Source organism: Aquarana catesbeiana, linkage group LG01 (assembly GCF_042186555.1).
Source record: "Aquarana catesbeiana isolate 2022-GZ linkage group LG01, ASM4218655v1, whole genome shotgun sequence".
NCBI classification, from domain to species: Eukaryota; Metazoa; Chordata; class Amphibia; order Anura; family Ranidae; genus Aquarana; species Aquarana catesbeiana.
The window spans coordinates 743,204,531-743,225,786 of record NC_133324.1 but is presented as its reverse complement, the minus strand read 5'-3'; the positions used below and the strand labels follow the sequence as shown (position 1 = coordinate 743,225,786).

Genomic DNA, 21,256 nt, shown 5'->3' with positions numbered 1-21,256 from the left:
AAAGCATGGCAGGACCTTTTAAATATGACAGCCACTTTAAGGTCTCTCCAGAGATGCTCAATTGGGTTTAAGTCAGGGCTCTGGCTGGGCCATTCAAGAACAGTCAGAGAGTTGTTGTGAAGGCACTCCTTCGTTATTTTAGCTGTGTGCTTAGGGTCATTGTCTTGTTGGAAGGTAAACCTTCAGCCCAGTCTGAGGTCCTGAGCACTCTGGAGAAGGTTTTCGTCCAGGACATCCCTGTACTTGCAACCAGTCATCCTGTCCCTGCAGCTGAAAAACAACCCCACAGCATGATGCTGCCACCACCATGCTTCACTGTTGGGACTGTATTGGACAGGTGATGAGCAGTGCCTGGTTTTCTCCACACATACCACTTAGAATTAAGGCCAAAAAGTTCTATCTTGGTCTCATCAGACCAAAGAATCTTATTTCTCACCATCTTGGAGGTGTTTTTTTTAGCAACTCCATGCGGGTTTTCATGTGTCTTGCACTGAGGAGAGGCTTCCGTCGGGCCACTCTGCCATAAAGCCCCGACTGGTGGAGGGCTGCAGTGATGGTTGACTTTCTACAACTTTCTCCCATCTCCCGACTGCATCTCTGGAGCTCAGCCACAGTTATCTTTGGGTTCTTCTTTACCTCTCTCACCAAGGCTCTTCTCGCCGGATGGCCAGCTCTAGGAAGGGTTCTGGTCGTCCCAAACGTCTTCCATTTAAGGATTATGGAGGCCACTGTCCTCTTAGGAACCTTAAGTGCAGCAGAAATTTTTTTGTAACCTTGGCCAGATCTGTGCCTTGCCACAATTCTCTGAGCTCTTCAGGCAGTTCCTTTGACCTCATGATTCTCATTTGCTCTGACATAAACTGTGAGCTGTAAGGCCCGATTCACACATGAGCAACACGACTTCAACGCGACTTGTAACAATTTACAACATGACTTCAAGTCGCCCTCAGTATAGGCGACTTTGCCTGTGTCCAATCATAGCTAATCAGCTTTTGTGACATAATTCTTGTTCCTGTTCTCTTCCTGTTTCAAAGTCCCCTATTAAACCGAGGAGAATGTTGTCTTTGCGTTCTTTAATGAGAGCTGTCATAACAGCTGGTGTAGCAGTGTTGGTGGAAGAGGAGGAGGAAGAAAGGAAGCAGAGGATAAGGATGAGAAGAAGACGTCGATATTGGATACATCCAATGATCGTAAACAGAGATACCAGAGGCCAGTTCTGGGCCATGTTCGAAAATTTGCGTGGTTATGATGACAAGTTTTTTAATTATACCAGGATATCTATCGCAAGGTAAGTAAAATGTGATATGTGGATATGCAAAAAAAACAAAGGTTTAATAGTTCTTTACATAATTTTGCAAAAGGTTAATATATATATATAATAATTAAATAATATATAATGTTCTCATTCAAAAAGATTTGCTGATGTGGCTGCACTGATGGGCATTAATGGACACAGATAAAGGCACAGATAAGGCGACACTGATAGTAATAGATAAGGTAGCACTGATGGGCACTGATAAGACGGCACTGATGGTTGGCATTAATGGGTGTCACTGATGGGCAGTGATAGGTGGCTGTCACAGAAGTTCAATGATAGGCGGTACTGGGAGGTGACACTGTAGGCACGGATGGGTAGTACTGTGGTCACTGGTATGTGGCGCTGATGGGCACTGGTTAACTACACTTTGATTTATATATTTGTTTTATACTCCAAGATAAAGTATTTCTGAGCCCCCTTTTAGATATCTGTTTTTTTATCATTGACCCTAGAGAATAGGGCATATTCAATTACCATCTTTTTTTGTTAACAGTTTTGACGAATTGCTTGGTCTGCTTTCCATCCATCTGAAGCGACAGAACACATCATGGAGGAGGAGTATCTCACCTACTGAAAGACTGATTATTACACTAAGGTAATCTATATTTAATTGGATGCACAAAAGTAGCTGTGCTTCTCCAATGGGTCACATGAGTGCAATTCTTTTGCACTCCTGTGACCCCTTTTCAGCATACAGTGGTCAGAAGTCGGCTCGGCGCTGACATCACCAAGATCAGTTCAGGCAGCGCATTATGTTGACTGCTAAACTTATTTATCCACCAGCTGCCTGAACTCCTCTTATCAAGCCGCTCAATGCTACTCCACAGTTCAGCGCTCCTCGGAGTCTGGAGGAGTAGAGCTGGAGTGAAATTCAGCAACTCTCTGCTAAGGGAGAGTAGAGAACAGAGCTATCGACAATGTTTGCTGACTCAGTTCTGTGTGAAGAAGCGGCAGTGGACAGATGCAACATTGGTGCGATGCTGCATCCACCTAGCTAATTATCATTCTTCACAAAAACAAAAATGAACAAATGTAACACACAAACATACATAAATTTCGTAAAACATTTTAATATAAACATAATCAAAGAATAAGCCCAAACATTAGATCTATTTTGTAAAATTTAATTTTGATTCATAATTGTTGATATGAAGGTACATATTCGGAATAGGAGGTGGCACTGCTGGTGGAAGGGCTTTGGGATGGTGCACCAAGGGTGGAGGGAATCGGGGACGGTGAAGGATACGGGATTGGTGGACGGGAAAAATTTTGCATATTGCCATACTCATCCGAGTATGGCCTGAATTGAGATGGATAGTACTGTTGGCTTCTGGGTGGTGGAGGGTTGGAGTAATAATAAGGACCGGATGTGGTGGCGGTCCAAAATTTGGGGAGGAGGCAATAGATTGCTCATTTAGTAGATCCATCACCGCTTTCTTTGCGTTATGTCTGTCTTCTGGTATTTTCTTAAGCATTCCAGCCACCATGAGCCCGAAAGCATGCTCTTCAGAATCCAGATCGTCTAATTTTTGATTTAACCGATCCATGAGGTCTGCGAATCTCTGCATGTTGTCAACACGCCTGCCACGTGGTCTAGCAGTGCGTGTTGACCTTGCTTGCAGTGGCTCAGGCCTTTGGACTTGACTAGGGCCAGCTGTCTCCTGTGTATCCAATGTTCATCTCCTGGGTCATTTTTTCATCCAATGAGCAATGTTCCTGCGAGCCTTGAGGTTCCGGAGGTGCCTCCTGACCTTCCTGAGCCACTTGCCAACTGGATTGTGTTCTGTAATAAAGATATAATACTGTCAGGCACAACCTTCTTTATATAACTGTATTGTAGCACTTTTATAATATGAAATATGTTATCTCACTCTGTCAGCTCCATGCTCGGTCTCAAAAATTCCAGCTCCTCTGCATGGACATAGGGTACCACCCTTTTACTGCCTGATCCACTTCTGGCCTCCAGGATTTTGCGTAAATAACGCTTATAGCAGACTCTCAGGCCCTTCCATCTAACTTGTATTGCTGAAACTGCAAAAAAGAAATAGAAAAATAACCAATTATGTATTTTGTCTTTCAGGTACCTTGCAACCGGTCATTCTCTAGTTAGCCTACATTATCAGTTCTTGGTGGGCAGGTCGACAATCAGTTACATTATCCGAGAAACCTGCCAAATCATATGGGACGTGCTGAACCCAATTGTTATGAAGAGACCGACACAAGAGAAATGGCAGGATATTGCAAGAGTATTTTGGAGTCGTTGCAATTTCCCAAATTGCATTGGAGCCATAGATGGCAAGCACATACATGTCATTAAGCCTGTTGGTAGTGGAAGTATGTACTTCAATTATAAAAAATATTGCTCTTTTGTACTACTTGCCGTGGCAGATGCAAACTACTGCTTCAGCTATATAGATATCGGATCATATGGAAGTAGCTGCGATTCCCGTATTTTTATAAATTCATCTCTTGGTCAAATGCTAAGAAATAATCAGCTACATATTCCTGACAACTATCCACTTCCTGGCACTAGTGAACCCCCACTACCCTATGTGTTTATAGCTGATGAGGCTTTTGCATTGGGGCAACACCTAATGAGGCCTTACTCGAACAGGAATCGGAGTACACCAAAGAAAGTCTTCAATTACCGTCTCACAAGGGCAAGAAGGGTGGTTGAGTGCACCTTTGGAACTCTGGCTTATAAATGGCGTGTGTTACACACGCCTATTGCCTTAAACCTCGAGAACGCAATTATTGCTGTCAAAGCAGCATGTGTGCTCCATAATTTTGTTCGGGTATGTGATGGGTACTGTTTTGAGGATTCCCTAATGCATGACCTTGAGAGTGCACACCTCAGTGCTACTAGGGGATCTAGCGATGGTAACAGTGTTCGAGAGGCATTTACTTCATACTTTGTTTCACCGGCTGGTGAAGTAGAATGGCAAATGGATGCTATTTAATAAACCAATTACTCAGTTATTTTAATATATATTTTTCTGATCTTGCTGTTTGTTGAAAGCCTGTATAGGTATTGAGTTTAATTTTGTAATAATTTTGTAATACTTTACTATACTGTGGATAATGTATCGCATACTATTAGTTGGTTTCATATAAATAAACTGTTATAATAAAATAAATCATACTTTGTTTTGGGCTGTATTGATATTGATCATTCATTATGACATGTATGACATGTGTTACCCGATGAATATAGTCACACGACAAGGCATACACCATGATTTGGCTATGTTTCCACTTGTGCGACTTTTCATGCGATTTGGGCCAGAAAAGTCGAATGTCATGTGGTACCCGATGAATATAGTCACACGACAAGGCATACACCATGATTTGGCTATGTTTCCACTTGTGCGACTTTTCATGCGATTTGGGCCAGAAAAGTTGTATGTCATGTGGTACCACAGTTGTTCTCCATGAATTGCAATGAGCACCGTGCATATCTGTGCGACCTCAAATCACAGCGACTTAAAATTATGTCCCTGCACTACTGCGATTTGAGGTGCAACGTTACACAGATATTGCTTCAGGTCGCAGTAACGAAACAAAAATTGATGGAAATGCGCGCATGTTTGGGGACACAATAGTGGAAACATAGTCGTCCATATTCGTCAATAGTATGGAATGTTTAATTGCACAACACCTGCATAATTAACAGACATATGAAAATTGTTAACTTACGTTTTTCACTATGTTGGCTGTTGGTCATCATGTCCCAATCTTCAAAGGACCCACGGCAGATCTCCAGCCACGCATTGTCCTTCTTGATTTGATCTCTATATGTGGGATCGTCTTTGTCATAGAGACATGGGCGCTGTCTCACAAGCCTTATCAGACATTCGTTATCAATTGGCTCGCGGTGAACCACCTCCCTTCTGCTCACTGACATTCTGCTCAATACTACTGTCGGCAAGACACAATGGTGACAATGACATGTGACAGAGTGATGGAGGAAGGAAGGGAGGGAGGGGGCAGCATGAGCTTTTTTTTTTCTATTTCCTGTCAAGTCGCTTGCATATAGATGGGGATCCGACTTGCAGGCGACTTCCATTGAGTTGAATGGGTACAAGTCACCTACAAGTCGGATAGAAGTAGTACAGGAACCTTTTCTGAAGTCGGAGCGACTTCAGTAGCGTCAATTAAGACTCTCCCATTGACTACAATGCTAATCTTAATGCAAAGCGACTTGGGGCGACTTGAGGGCTCACAAGTCGGATCCCAAGTCGTTGTAGTGTGAACCGACCCTAAGGCTGGGTTCACACTGGTGCGACACGACAGCCGTCCTACTTTGGATCCGACTTTGCCCTGCGACATGAAGCCGGCATGTGTCCGACTTTCAATGAACGGGGATCCGACTTGGATCCCCGCCAATGCCGGCACTGTGTTTGGTATGAATCTTTAGGGGGGAACTCCGCGCCAAATTTTAAATAAAAAACCGGCATGGGTTCCCCCTCCAAGAGCATACCAGGCCCTTGGGTCTGGTATGGACCTTGAGGGGAACCCCCTACGCCGATAAAAACGGCGTGGGGGTCCCCCCCAATCCATACCAGACCCTTATCCGAGCACGCAGCCCGGCCGGACAGGAATGGGGGTGGGGACGAGCGAGCGCCCCCCCCCTCCTGAACCGTACCAGGCCGCATGCCCTCAACATGGGGGGTGGTGCCTTGGGGGAGGGGGGCGCGCTGCGGCCCCCCCACCCCAAAGCACCTTGTCCCCATGTCGATGAGGACAAGGGCCTCTTCCCGACAACCCTGGCCGTTGGTTGTCGGGGTCTGCGGGCGGGGGGCTTATCGGAATCCGGGAGCCCCCTTTAATAAGGGAGCCCCCAGATCCCGGCCCCCCACCCTATGTGAATGAGTATGGGGTACAGCGTACCCCTACCCATTCACCTAGGAAAAAAGTGTCAATTTAAAAAAAAACACTACACAGATTTTTAAAGCATTTTATTAGACAGCTCCGGGGGTCTTCTTCCGACTTCGGGGGTCTCTCCGGTTCTTCTCCACGCTCTCCGGATCTTCTGCCGGGCTCCTCCGCTCTCTTCTGCTCTTTTGCCGCTCTTTTGCTAAAGCGGAGGAGCCCGGTCTTCGGTCTTCTGCCTTCCACCTTCTGCCTTCTGCCCTCTTCTCCTGATGTTGACACGACGCTCTCTGGGGCTAGAATGCTCTCTGTGCGCTCTGCTCTGACTTATATAGGCGGTGACCCCGCCCCCTTATGCCGTCACAGTCCCTGGGCATGCTGGGACTGTGACGTTTTAGGGGGCGTGGTCATCGGGTGATGACCACGCCCCCTAAAACGTCACAGTCCCAGCATGCCCAGGGACTGTGACGGCATAAGGGGGCGGGGTCACCGCCTATATAAGTCAGAGCAGAGCGCACAGAGAGCATTCTAGCCCCAGAGAGCGTCGTGTCAACATCAGGAGAAGAGGGCAGAAGGCAGAAGATTGAAGACCGAAGACCGGGCTCCTCCGCTTTAGCAAAAGAGCGGCAAAAGAGCAGAAGAGAGCGGAGGAGCCCGGCAGAAGATCCGGAGAGCGTGGAGAAGAACCGGAGAGACCCCCGAAGTCGGAAGAAGACCCCCGGAGCTGTCTAATAAAATGCTTTAAAAATCTGTGTAGTGTTTTTTTTTAAATTGACACTTTTTTCCTAGGTGAATGGGTAGGGGTACGCTGTACCCCATACTCATTCACATAGGGTGGGGGGCCGGGATCTGGGGGCTCCCTTATTAAAGGGGGCTCCCGGATTCCGATAAGCCCCCCGCCCGCAGACCCCGACAACCAACGGCCAGGGTTGTCGGGAAGAGGCCCTTGTCCTCATCAACATGGGGACAAGGTGCTTTGGGGTGGGGGGGCCGCAGCGCGCCCCCTCCCCCAAAGCACCAACCCCCCATGTTGAGGGCATGCGGCCTGGTACGGTTCAGGAGGGGGGGGGGGGCGCTCGCTCGTCCCCACCCCCATTCCTGTCCGGCCGGGCTGCGTGCTCGGATAAGGGTCTGGTATGGATTGGGGGGGACCCCCACGCCGTTTTTATCGGCGTAGGGGGTTCCCCTCAAGGTCCATACCAGACCCAAGGGCCTGGTATGCTCTTGGAGGGGGAACCCATGCCGGTTTTTTATTTAAAATTTGGCGCGGAGTTCCCCCTCAAGAACATCTGAGCACAAGTCGCGTGCCAAAGTCGGATCATGCAAGACGGCAATCCGACTTTGATCCGACTTCAATGATAGTCAATAGGCTGAAGTAGGATCAAAGTCGGACCAAAGTAGTACAGGGAGCATTTCTAAAGTCGGAACGACTTGTGTCGGACCAGTTAGGACGGCTCCCATAGGGAAACATTAAATTTCACACGTCATGCGACATGAGCTCCCAATGTCGGAGCGTTTGTCGGACCAGTGTGAACCCAGCCTAAGGCCTTCTATAGACAGGTGTGTGGCTTTCCTAATCAAGTCCAATCAGTATAATCAAACACAGCTGCACTCAAATGAAGGTGTAGAACCATCTCAAGGATGATCAGAAGAAATGGACAGCTCCTGAGTTAAATATATGAGTGTCACAGCAAAGGGTCTGCATACTTAGGACCAGGTGATATTTCAGTTTTTCTTTTTTAATAAATCAGCAAAAATGTCAACAATTCTGTGTTTTTCTGTCAATATGGGGTGCTGTGTGTACATTAATGAAGAAAAAAAATGAACTTAAATGATTTTAGCAAATGGCTGCAATATAACAAAGAGTGAAAAATTTAAGGGAGTCTGAATTTTTTCCGTTCCCACTGTATGTGAACCGGCTCCATTGAAAGGTGGTTCACATGTTATGTGAATCGGATACTGTTCAAAACCCAGCGGGTTGAACGAAAAAAAAAAACGAGTGGTGGCTTTACAGGTACTATAGCACTAAAAATAGCGCCTCTCCTTTCACTCCCGTGTGAAAGCCTGAGTGCTGGAGCGGTGCGCTTGCAGGATGGTAAAGAAAAGTCCTGCAAGCAGCATCTTTGCAGCACTGTGGGAGCGGTGTACACACCTCAGATAAGCCCCGATTTCTGATTTCTAAGGTCTGATTGTAGAACGATTTGCTCCACACAAAACAAACAGGTTTTTCAATGCTTTTAGCTCATGTTCACAAATGAAGGGAGAAGATAATAGAGGCAGTTCATCTTTCAGAAATATACACAAGTCCCATTCATCACCTTTATAGCTAAAAACTTTTGCAATTAAAGGATTTACAACAAATTTCACTCTTTTACGGCCTAGAAAAGCCCTTTGTTACTCTCAGGAAACATGGGCAATAACTGATAACTACTAAGATATAGAAAGAAAGGACTGTAGGCCTTGGGCCTAGGGACTTTAGAGGTGTTGATATCAGAAAATTTTTATATATATGTACACTGGTTCACAACCATGTTAGGATAAAAAACAGATTTTTATTACAATTAATATAAAAAAGGCCTAACCACGGGCCAATACATATATAACAATTTCCAGAAAATACATAAAGTGCTACTGTATTTTATGATGCAAATACCAATTTCTTCCCGACATGTTTCGCTCAAATCGAGCTTCCTCAGGGGATTGTGTGGTATTAATTATAAAACTGAAAATTACATAAACAAAGAAAAATCATCAATACACAAATATATATAATTAAATATTAAACAGATTACATAGTCAAAACAATATAACAAAATTCCAAAATATCAAATCAATAATATAAAGTAAAGTCAATATACATTATTATTATCTCAAGTTGTTAAACTAATATTTAATGAAGGAAAAAAAAAAAAAAAAAAAAAAAAAAGGGGGGGGGGGGGGAAGGAGGAAAAAGGGAAAGGGGATATTCATAAACCCTTACCTGGGAGCGATATATTTTTATTTATAAAAGAGGAAAACTGAAGTTTTGCCAGATATGTTGGTAAATTTTTACTCCTAGGCTAACCTCCCGCTCATTAGGATACCTGGATCGCTAGTTTGCTTGCAGAGGTGATATATATATATATAGTCGAAACTTTTTATATATAAAAATTAATAATAGTGTCCTAGTAGAGAGAGACAGGACATATGTGGTTAGTAAAAATTGTTAAATATTTAAAATAAAAAACTAGTTAATTATGTATAGTCAAAAAATGCTGCTGCATTTGAAAACAACCAATATTATTTCTATAACTCATACCTGGAAGTATTTTAAAGGGTAGAATCAATTTTAAAGGTAAGGAACATCCTGGGTGTTTATTGGGACAGGAGCACCAGCCATAGGATGTAATACAGAGAGGAAGGGAACCTTCAATATAGAAGAGAGATGGGGATCATCTGGAAAGGAAGGGTTAAATCAGCCTTAGCCTGTATCCAACACAACTATCATGAAGTAAAAAAAGATATGCTTAATGTTAAAATTGCCTTGTGCCAAAGTTAGGCAAAAAGAAAGTGCATACAAAAATCCTATAGTTGTGAATAAAGAGGAGTTGCCTACCTTGTACATATGTTAGAGGAGTTCAATAGAGTGGAGGAGAGATACTTCCCTCCTTCCTCCGTAATGTCCGGCAGAATAGTGACAGGGAGTAAGAGATCTCCCTGTTTAAATATCATTCTCCGGAGCGGACAGCGTCTGACGTCACTATCGCTCCCAGGTAAGGGTTTATGAATATCCCCTTTCCCTTTTTCCTCCTTCCCCCCCCCCCCCCTTTTTTTTTTTTTTTTTTTTTTTTTTTTTTTTTTTTTTTCCTTCATTAAATATTAGTTTAACAACTTGAGATAATAATAATGTATATTGACTTTACTTTATATTATTGATTTGATATTTTGGAATTTTGTTATATTGTTTTGACTATGTAATCTGTTTAATATTTAATTATATATATTTGTGTATTGATGATTTTTCTTTGTTTATGTAATTTTCAGTTTTATAATTAATACCACACAATCCCCTGAGGAAGCTCGATTTGAGCGAAACATGTCGGGAAGAAATTGGTATTTGCATCATAAAATACAGTAGCACTTTATGTATTTTCTGGAAATTGTTATATATGTATTGGCCCGTGGTTAGGCCTTTTTTATATTAATTGTAATAAAAATCTGTTTTTTATCCTAACATGGTTGTGAACCAGTGTATATATATATAAAAATTTTCTGATATCAACACCTCTAAAGTCCCTAGGCCCAAGGCCTACAGTCCTTTCTTTCTATATCTCTATATATGGGATGTGGTGTTTTATATTTTGGTCTTTCCTGTCTCTATTTTTCACTATGTAATTCTTCAGGTGTTATCCACCTACCTCTCAATTTGAAACAGGAATTGCCAAATTTATTGCTATATTTTCAACCCAAGCGGTAATTGGTTGTTTAATATTGATTATTGTTAATTGTCATTTCATAAGTGAATATCTATTTGTGTTTTTTTTTTTTTTTTTTTTTTTTTGTTTCAGCATGGCAAACTACTGTGGTAATGCATTCGAAGGGTTTATGGAACAAATTCATAAATCACAAAATCTTACAGGAGGTGGTCTTACTATGGACCGTTTTTTTCTCAGACTCCAGAGAATGTTAGAAAAGAAAGCCAGAATACATTGGAACAAATGGTACTTTTCCAGATATATAGAAGAGAAGGTCGCCCCGTGGGGGCTTAGAATTCAGATCTTCCCCACTATTAATAACATGGGACAAGACTTTAAACATAAATGGGAGGAGAACCTTCAAAATTGCTCCCTTATAATGATGGAACTACTATGTGAACATTTTGGCTCTGAACTAACCTCTCTGGACAAAGAGATTGAAAGGCTCTATAGGGACAATGATTCTATTGTCTCTAGTGAGCTTTTCCCTGATCGAGAAACTATGTGGGAAGTATCTCTCCTCCACTCTATTGAACTCCTCTAACATATGTACAAGGTAGGCAACTCCTCTTTATTCACAACTATAGGATTTTTGTATGCACTTTCTTTTTGCCTAACTTTGGCACAAGGCAATTTTAACATTAAGCATATCTTTTTTTACTTCATGATAGTTGTGTTGGATACAGGCTAAGGCTGATTTAACCCTTCCTTTCCAGATGATCCCCATCTCTCTTCTATATTGAAGGTTCCCTTCCTCTCTGTATTACATCCTATGGCTGGTGCTCCTGTCCCAATAAACACCCAGGATGTTCCTTACCTTTAAAATTGATTCTACCCTTTAAAATACTTCCAGGTATGAGTTATAGAAATAATATTGGTTGTTTTCAAATGCAGCAGCATTTTTTGACTATACATAATTAACTAGTTTTTTATTTTAAATATTTAACAATTTTTACTAACCACATATGTCCTGTCTCTCTCTACTAGGACACTATTATTAATTTTTATATATAAAAAGTTTCGACTATATATATATATATCACCTCTGCAAGCAAACTAGCGATCCAGGTATCCTAATGAGCGGGAGGTTAGCCTAGGAGTAAAAATTTACCAACATATCTGGCAAAACTTCAGTTTTCCTCTTTTATAAATAAAAATATATCGCTCCCAGGTAAGGGTTTATGAATATCCCCTTTCCCTTTTTCCTCCTTCCCCCCCCCCCTTTTTTTTTTTTTTTTTTTTTTTTCCTTCATTAAATATTAGTTTAACAACTTGAGATAATAATAATGTATATTGACTTTACTTTATATTATTGATTTGATATTTTGGAATTTTGTTATATTGTTTTGACTATGTAATCTGTTTAATATTTAATTATATATATTTGTGTATTGATGATTTTTCTTTGTTTATGTAATTTTCAGTTTTATAATTAATACCACACAATCCCCTGAGGAAGCTCGATTTGAGCGAAACATGTCGGGAAGAAATTGGTATTTGCATCATAAAATACAGTAGCACTTTATGTATTTTCTGGAAATTGTTATATATGTATTGGCCCGTGGTTAGGCCTTTTTTATATTAATTGTAATAAAAATCTGTTTTTTATCCTAACATGGTTGTGAACCAGTGTATATATATATAAAAATTTTCTGATATCAACACCTCTAAAGTCCCTAGGCCCAAGGCCTACAGTCCTTTCTTTCTATATCTCTATATATGGGATGTGGTGTTTTATATTTTGGTCTTTCCTGTCTCTATTTTTCACTATGATAACTACTAAGAATGACATGTACCTGTTCTGTACTGGTGGTGGATCCTGTGCTACACATGTCACTGTGTTCTCAAGATTGTAGTTGAGATCATTGGTTAGGCACACAGACTGTGCAGGCCATACATCTTCCTGCCTATATAAACCTACAGAGACAGGAGGTAGAGGAGGTAAGAGGAAGCCAAAACTCATTAGAAGTCTGAAACCAATAATTTGTTGCAAATGTTACCCTACAATTATACACAGTGTACCATTATTTAGATTTTGAACACATTAAATTACAAAATTAGTAAAAGGCTAGAATTCTATAAATAAAGTAAAAAAAGAAAATTTGATCTGTAACATCTCTACAGCTAGTTGGGGGGAAAAAATTAGCACATTAGTTAAAAGGACAAATTTTATATTCCTCCATATTAGTCTCCAAATTAGACCGTGTCAATTAAGCCACCAGAAGACACAAGCGACCGTCACCCCCCTTCCCGAAAAAGGAATATTCTAAGGCTTCCCCATACAGCCAAGCTAGGGCTCTAACAGCACTAGAAGGCTGCAAAGGGGCAGGAATTGGGGAGTAAACCTTGCTGGGAGGGGGGGGGGGGGGGGAGCAGCTATCAGAAAACATAGCTCCTGAATTAATACTAAAGTCAATTTTTTTTTCTAGAAAGTGATTAGAACCGTTAGGTTATTATTGTTGTCTGTGCCCCTGTTAGCGAGATCCACCTTCTCTATTTTTCCTGTTTACTATTATCATCAAAAGTGAAATAAAACGCCAAATTTTGGCCTGACACCAGAAGAGTACCGTATTTATCGGCGTATAACACGCACCCCAATTTAGGAGGGAATTTTAAGGAAAAAAAACTTTTAGGAGGGAAGTTGAAGGGAAAAAAACTTACATTTAAATGCCCTTCATTGCAGCCTTGTCAGTGCAGCCATGTCAGTGCAGCCATGTCAGTGCAGCCATGTCAGTGCAGCCATGTCAGTGCAGCCATGTCAGTGCAGCCATGTCAGTGCAGCCATGTCAGTGCAGCCTTCCCCAGTGCAGCCTTCCCCAGTGCAGCCTTCCCCAGTGCAGCCTTCCCCAGTGCAGCCTTCCCCAGTGCAGCCTTCCCCAGTGCAGCCTTCCCCAGTGCAGCCTTCCCCAGTGCAGCCTTCCCCAGTGCAGCCTTCCCCAGTGCAGCCTTGTCAGTGCAGCCTTGTCAGTGCAGCCTTGTCAGTGCAGCCTTCCCCAGTGCAGCCTTGTCAGTGCAGCCTTGTCAGTGCAGCCTTCCCCAGTGCAGCCTCGTCAGTGCAGCCCTCCCCAGTGCAGCCTTGTCAGTGCAGCCCTCCCCAGTGCAGCCTTGTCAGTGCAGCCCTCCCCAGTGCAGCCTTGTCAGTGCAGCCCTCCCCAGTGCAGCCTTGCCCCAGTGCAGCCTTGCCCCAGTGCAGCCTGGGATCCCCTGTCCCTGCTTCCAGGGCTTCAAAATCGCGGTCCGCGATTTGAAAATGGCGCCGCCGGCGCCGAAGTACACAGAGCCGGTCCTCGGCTCTTTCCGGCGGCTCTCGTTTACTTTCGGCTCCACTCATAGTCCCGAGCGGAGCTATCCGAGTAGGTTCGGATAGCTCCGCTCGGGACTACGAGTGGGGCCGAAAGTAAACGAGAGCCGCCGGAAAGAGCCGAGGACCGGCTCTGTGTACTTCGGCTCCGGCGGCGCCATTTTCAAATCGCGGTCCACGATTTTGAAATTTGGACAGCTCGGGATCGGCGTATAACACGCACCTGCGACTTTCCCCTGATTTTAAGGGGAAAAAAGTGCGTGTTATACACCGATAAATACGGTAATTGAGGAGAAAACTTCCAATGGGGACACTGGTTATGGTGACCCTGGTAAAACCCTGGGATTCCCTCACTTTGAAGGGATTACCTCTAATCTTCTGTTTTGGCTATGGGACAAGAAGTGAAGGAGAATCACCCTTAAGGAACACAGATGGCAAAAAAAATGACAGGTGTTATAACCCTCCCTTACTCTATCAAAAAGGGAAAACAAGTTTTGCTTTTCATTACACTTTAATAATAATAAAAATATATATATTTTTACAAAGTTCACTGTACCTTTAGTTTTTTCAGTATCTGAGCCCTCAGAAAAGGGTGAAGACAAGATATCTGGATAGTGGGAGATGGTGTTTATGTCTGAACTGCAATGATAAGCACACAAGATGTTTCAAATCAATTATAAAGACCTGAGTTCTTCATTTTCTTTAGTTTACAATAGAGCTGCACGAATAATTGTTAAGAATCGTTATCGCGATTTTTTCCCCGTTGCGACCTTGAAAAAAGTATTTCCCGATTCTTTCTATGCAGAGAATTCTCTCCGTTCTTCTAAAGCCGACAGCCGTCAAAACAAAGGAAAAAAAAAAAAAAAAAAAAAAAAAAAAGAAAAACAGGCAGTCTGGCAAGAATCACAACATTCTTTAGCAGTGAAACTTAAGTATAAACATTGTAACAATTTGTCCTTTAGATCAAAGGAATACACTTTGGTGTGAAAATGAGGAAAGTTTAACCACTTAAACACAAAACCTTTTTCTGACATTTGTTGGTTTCAAGTTAGAATCATTTTTTTTGCTAGAAAATTACTTAGAACCCCCAAACATTACATACATATTTTTTAGTAGAGACCCTAGAGAATAAAATGGTGGTTGTTGCAATTCTTTATGTCACACTGTATTTGCGCAGCAGTCGTTCAAATGCAATTTGTTGGGAAAAAATTACACTTTAATGAATTAAAATAAAAAAAACTAACCAGTAAAATTAGCCCAATTTTTTTTGTATGATGTGAAAGATTTTACGCTGCGAGAATCATGATCTTTTTATTCTAAGCAAAAAAATCACGACTCTCATTTTGGCCAGAATCCTGCAGCTCTAGTTTACAAGTTAAAGTGGATGTAAACCCTCACATATTGTAAACCCAGTGAAGTGAACAGCCTCTGATGATACACAGGGATGAAACAAATCTCCCTACATAAGTTTTACATGTATATCTGCTGTCGTCAGCTTTATATATTCTTTAGAAAGTTCACATTGTGTTACAGATTTTCTCTTCCTGTTCAACACTGAGTGTGAAGTCTGGGCATACAGCCAAGACAGCTGATTGGAGGAAAGGCACACAAGTAAAGCTGTCTGCTAATCTACAGTGGGGACGGAAAGTATTCAGACCCCCTTAAATTTTTCACTCCAAGTATATATACTACAGTATAATCAAACACAGCTGGACTCAAATGAAGGCATAGAACCATCTCAAGGATGATCAGAAGAAATGGACAGCACCTGTTAAATATATGAGTGTCACAGCAAAGGGTCTGAATACTTAGGACCATGTGATATTTCAGTTTTTCTTTTTTAATAAATCTGCAAAAATGTCAACAATTCTGTGTTTTTCTGTCAATATGGGTTGCTGTGTGTACATTAATGAGGAAAAAAATGAACTTAAATGATTTTAGCAAACGGCTGCAATATAACAAAGAGTGAAAAATTTAAGGGGGTCTGAATACTTTCTATCCCCACTGTATTTACATTATCTCACAAAAGTGAGTACACCCCTCACATTTTTGAAAATATCTTATTATATCTTTTCATGTGACAACACTGAAGAAATGACACTTTGCTACAATGTAAAGTAGTGAGTGTACAGCTTGTATAACAGTGTAAATTTGCTGTCCCCTCAAAATAACTCAACACAGCCATTAATGTCTAACCCGCTGGCAACACCCCTAAGTGAAAATGTCCAAATTGGGCCAAATTAGCCATTTTCCCTCCCCTGTGTCATGTGACTCGTTAGTGTTACAAGGTTTCAGGTGTGAATAGGGAGCAGTGTATTAAATTTGGTGTTATTGCTCTTACTCTCTCATACTGGTTAAGTTCAACATGGCACCTCATGGCAAAGAACTCTCTGAGAATCTGGAAAAAAAAAAAAAGAATTGTTGCTCTACATAAAAATGGCCTAGGCTATAAGAAGATTGCCAAGACACCGAAACTGAGCTGCAGCATGGTGGCCAAGACCATATAGCGGTTTAACAGGACAGGTTCCACTCAGTACAGGCCTCGCCATGGTCGACCAAAGAAGTTGGGTGCACGTGCTCAGGGTCATATCCAGAGGTTGTCTTTGGAAAATAAACGTATGAGTGCTGCCAGCATTGCTGCAGAGGTTGAAGGGGTGGGGGGTTAGCCTATCAGTGCTCAGATCATATGCCGCACACTGCATTAAATTGGTCTGCATGGCTGTCATCCCAGAAGGGAGCCTCTTCTAAAGATGATGCACAAGAAAGCTCACAAACAGTTTGCTGAAGACAAACAGACTAAGGACATGGATTACTGGAACCATGTCCTGTGGTCTGATGAGACCAAGATAAACTTATTTGGTTCAGATGGTGTCAAGTGTGTGTGGCAGCAACCAGGTGAGCAGTATAAAGACAAGTGTGTCTTGCTTATAGCCAAGCATGGTGGTGGGAGTGTCATGGTCTGGGGCTGCAAGAGTGCTGCTGGAACTGGGGAGCTACAGTTCATTGAGGGAACCATGAATGCCAACATGTATTATGACATACTGCCGCAGGGCAGTATTCCAACATGATAACTACCACAAACACACCTCCAAGACGACCACTGCCTTGCTAAAGAAACTGAGGGTAAAGGTGATGGACTGGCCAAGCATGTCTCCAGACCTAAATCCTAATGAGCATCTGTGGGGCATCCTCAAACGGAAGGTGGAGGAGTGCAAGGTCTCTAACTTCCATCAGCTCTGTCATGTTGTCATGGAGGAGTGGAAGAGGACTCCATTGGCAACCTGTGAAGCTCTGGTGAACTCTATGCCCAAGAGGGTTAAGGCAGTGCTGGAAAATAATGGTGGCCACACAAAATATTGACACTTTGGGCCCAATTTGGACATTTTCACTTAGGGGTGTACTCACTTTTGTTGCCAGCGGTTTAGACATTAATGGCAGTGTGTTGAGTTATTTTGAGGGGACAGCAAATTTACACTGTTATACAAGTTGTACACTCACTATTTTACATTGTAGCAAAGTATCATTTCTTTAGTGTTGTCACATCAAAAGATATAATAAAAAATGTGAGGGGCGTACTCACTATTGTGAGATACTGTATAGCAACTTCCCACACACAAATTTCAAGCTGCTTTTCTCTCCTGTGCTGGAGAACTTGCCAGAAGTTATCAGGCTGACAACAGAGCTACAGAGCAGGAGAAAGCCATAGGACTCAGTGCTTTGAAGAGAGATAAGAAAACACTGCAGATATAAGTGCCCAGCTCAAGTTTCATGAATCGGGTTTACATCCACTTTAACCACTTACCGACCAGCTCACGCACATTTACATTGGCAAGTTGGCTCATTCCCGCGAATCGACGTATGGGTATGTTGGCTCCTTTAAGAGCCATATAGCAGGCGCGGGACCCGATGTGCATGGGCACGAGAACCAGAACGGGGATCTGTGTATGTAAACACCTAAATCCCTGTTCTGACAGGAGAGGAGAAACGATCTGCTGTTCCTACTAATCAGGAACAGCGATCTGTCTCCTCCTCTAGCAAGTCCCATCCTCCCACAGTTAGAAACACACATGAGGGAACACATTTAACCCCTTAATCGCCCCCTAGTGTTAACCCCTTCCATACCAATTACAGTAATCAGTGGCTATTTTTAGCGCTGATCGCTGTATAAATATCAATGGTCCTAAAAAAGCCTCAAAAGTGTCCAATCTTTCCGTCGCAATGTTGCAGTCCCGCTAAAAATCACTGATCGCCGCCATTACTATTAAAAAAAATTTAAATGCCATAAATCTATCCTCTATTTTGTAGACGCTATAACTTTTGCGCAAACCAATCAATATACGCTTATTGTGATTTTTTTACCACAAATATGTAGAAGAATATATAAATTGGCCTAAACTGATGAATTTTTTTTATTTTATTATTTTTGGAAAATTTATTATAGCAAAAGTATTTTTTTTTTTCAAAATTGTCGGTCTTTTTTTTAATCTATAAAGCAAAAAAAAAAAAAAAAAAAAAACACGGAGGTGATCAAATACCACCAAAAGAAAGCTCTATTTGTGGGGAAAAAAGGACATCAATTTTATTTGCAATTGTCCGTTAAAGCAACACAGTGTCGTATCGCAAAAAATGGCCTGGTCATTAAGGGGAAAATCTTCTGGGGCTGAAGTGGTTAGGGAGAAAGTGATGGCCACTGTATAAAATAGTTCAGTGACTCATTTAAATAGCACATATCCCTAAAAACACCAATGCATTTTACCAAAGAGCGTCGGTCTTCTGTGCCAACTATAAATCTGCTTTTTCAAATCTTCTACGCTAGCAAGATATTCCTGGCCAACTGATTTCAGGGGGGAAATAAGAAGCTCAGTCCGGATAAATATTCTATTTCAAGTGTTAACATTTTAAAAATCTTTAACGGTTTTCCCAGCAGGTTATTAATTTTCTCTCCTCAATACCCTTTTAATTAAACAGGAGAAGAAGCATGACAGCTGAAATAAATTAATCTGGGATGTCTGCTACACATATACAGTTGTGGTGAGCCGCGAGATCACTTTTAATCGGTGGCGGGAGAGGGCCCCCCACCACCACCGCGATACGGTGCCCTGCGCCGCTTACCGGAGCCGTCGGCAGCGGCGGAGGCGATTGCGTTCCTTTCCCTAGATGTGCATGGAGATGAATGAGGGGAAGATGCCACCCCCCCCCCGTCTCCATGACACTGCAGGGTGGAAGCGACGTTAAAGCCACATTTTTTCAATGTCATTTTTTTAAATGACTGTTTTTTTTTGTTTTTTTTTATTGCATTTAAGTCCAAATATGAGATTTGAGGACTTTTTGACCCCAGATCTCATATTTAAGAGGACCTGGCATGCTTTTTTCTATTACAAGGGATGTTTACACTCCTTGTAATAGGAATAAAAGTGACACAATTTTTTTTTTAAACAGTGTAAAAATAAATAAAATCAAGTAAAATAAATAAGAAAAATAAAATTATAATTTTTTTTTTTAAAACGCCCCGTCCCGACGAGCTCGCGGGCAGAGACAACAGTGGTCAAACCACACATGTGAGGTATCGCCGCGATCGTTACAGCAAAAGCAATAATTCTAGCCCTAGACCTCCTCTAACACAAAACATGCAACCTGTAGAATTTTTTAAACGTCACCTATGGAGATTTTTGAGGGTAAAAGTTTGACGCATTCCACGAGTGGGCGCAATTTTGAAGCGTGACATGTTGGGTATCAAATTACTCTGTGTAACATTATCTTTTACAATATAAAAAAATTGGGCTAACTTTACTGTTGTTTAATTTTTGTATTAAAAAAAAAAAGTGATTTTTGTTCCCAAAAAAAGCGCGCTTGTAAGACCGCTGCGCTAATATGGTGTGAAAAAAAGTATTGCAATGACCGCCATTTTATTCTCTAGGGTGTTAGAAAAAAACAGTATATAATGTTTGGGGGTTCTAAGTAATTTAAAACGAGGCTGGTCTTTAAATGGTTAAGATTAGAGACATATGGATCCAGCAAAGGCATACTCCCTTTTTTATTGAACTTGCTTCTCCATAGGATACTGCTGAGCAAACCTTTTTGGTGAAATGAATATCTTGTCAGGGTGAGCCAGATTCACATAGAAAACATTGTTTAAATGAAGATGTACAGGAAAGAATTGAGGATGTTGGTGGACGCCATGATCCAAATCCTGTAAGCTTTGAAGTTGAGGACTCGGAAGTAGTAGCTTTAAATTAGACCGGACTACTTACGCGAGGATATGCAAAGGCCTTTTGGGTCGGGGATAAACTTCCACTTGCAACCAAGGCAACCAAATTGGCAAATTCTGGAAAACGGATGCTATGAACCAGCGAGAGAAGATTAGAATTCCTCCCTTATCACAAAGGGAACTGGAGTAAGGTGCTCCGGAAGTAACGGAGATACAAGAGAGTTGGATGGAGGCCGAGCTGCAGGGAACACACTCACCCCAGGAGGTTCATTGCATGGGACTGCTTCCAGGTTCCTCCCTACTCAAAGAAAGCATTTGGAACACCTCACCCCCTACATCCTGACCCCTTTGCTGTCAAAGAGACATGCCCTGCTGGGAACGATGGACCAAGTCAGCCAAGAACGCACCGTGCCACCAGAAAAGGCAAAAAAAGGTATCAGTAGAGACTACCCCAGAGCACTCAACATTCCATGCAGCAAGCTTCACCCATCACAGGGGGCAATGGAACTTCAGGGACTGCACTACGCAGCTGGGGTACATTACTGTGGATCTGTACAGTACCCTACCAGTCCACAAGGCAATATACCGTTCCACAGGGTTCAGTGATGACTGACATTACAAGCCATCCCCTTGGGCCCAAAACTGGTTGGGTACCATTCCTCTTAGCATAGAAAAGATGTGCGAAATGGATCCAAAAAAAAAAAAAAAGTCTGTCTTCTAATGGAACACATGCAACCATTGAGAAGCTAGCAATTTTTCATGCAGTGACTGCACAGACATAACCCCTTACCTAAGACACTAGAGAAAAAAAAAAAAAAAATCTGAAGCCTTGTCTAGTTGTAAGGGGTTATGCTTAGGAGGGAATTGCCTGTCTTTTTTGCCAGTGTCCAATCATCTGAAGATTGCAGCAAAAATCTCATAATGGATATGAAGATTGCCCTGTGGTCCTGGGGTGTATGTTAAAAGAAAGGAATTTTGACTTACCTGTAAATTACATATCAGAGAGTCCAGTACAGGACACAAGCAGCATATTCATACAGGTTATAAGCATGTACCTTCAGGTGACTGGGCACTGGCAAAGCTTTAGAGGACACGCCTTCTGG

At 42.1% G+C, this 21,256-nt stretch overlaps 2 protein-coding genes across 4 annotated transcripts in view; both read right to left on the bottom strand.

Moving 5' to 3' along the window:
* The window catches only part of TMEM131L (transmembrane 131 like), a 190,022-nt gene that overhangs the window by 15,505 nt on the left and 153,261 nt on the right, over nucleotides 1–21,256 (bottom strand). For all 3 annotated transcript variants that reach the window (XM_073605325.1, XM_073605317.1, XM_073605333.1), the window contains 2 exons: nucleotides 14,502–14,584; nucleotides 12,441–12,561 (listed from right to left, as the gene is read on the bottom strand). In XM_073605325.1, the coding sequence (XP_073461426.1) occupies nucleotides 12,441–12,561; nucleotides 14,502–14,584 (204 nt within the window). The remainder of the gene's footprint in view (nucleotides 1–12,440; nucleotides 12,562–14,501; nucleotides 14,585–21,256) is intronic.
* On the bottom strand, nucleotides 2,369–5,725 carry LOC141112476 (uncharacterized). The gene is made up of 3 exons (XM_073605343.1): nucleotides 5,015–5,725; nucleotides 3,190–3,349; nucleotides 2,369–3,101 (listed from the first exon to the last, which is right to left on the bottom strand). Exons 1-3 carry the CDS (start codon nucleotides 5,382–5,384, stop codon nucleotides 2,963–2,965), a joined length of 669 nt encoding a protein of 222 aa, XP_073461444.1. The 5' UTR covers nucleotides 5,385–5,725; the 3' UTR covers nucleotides 2,369–2,962.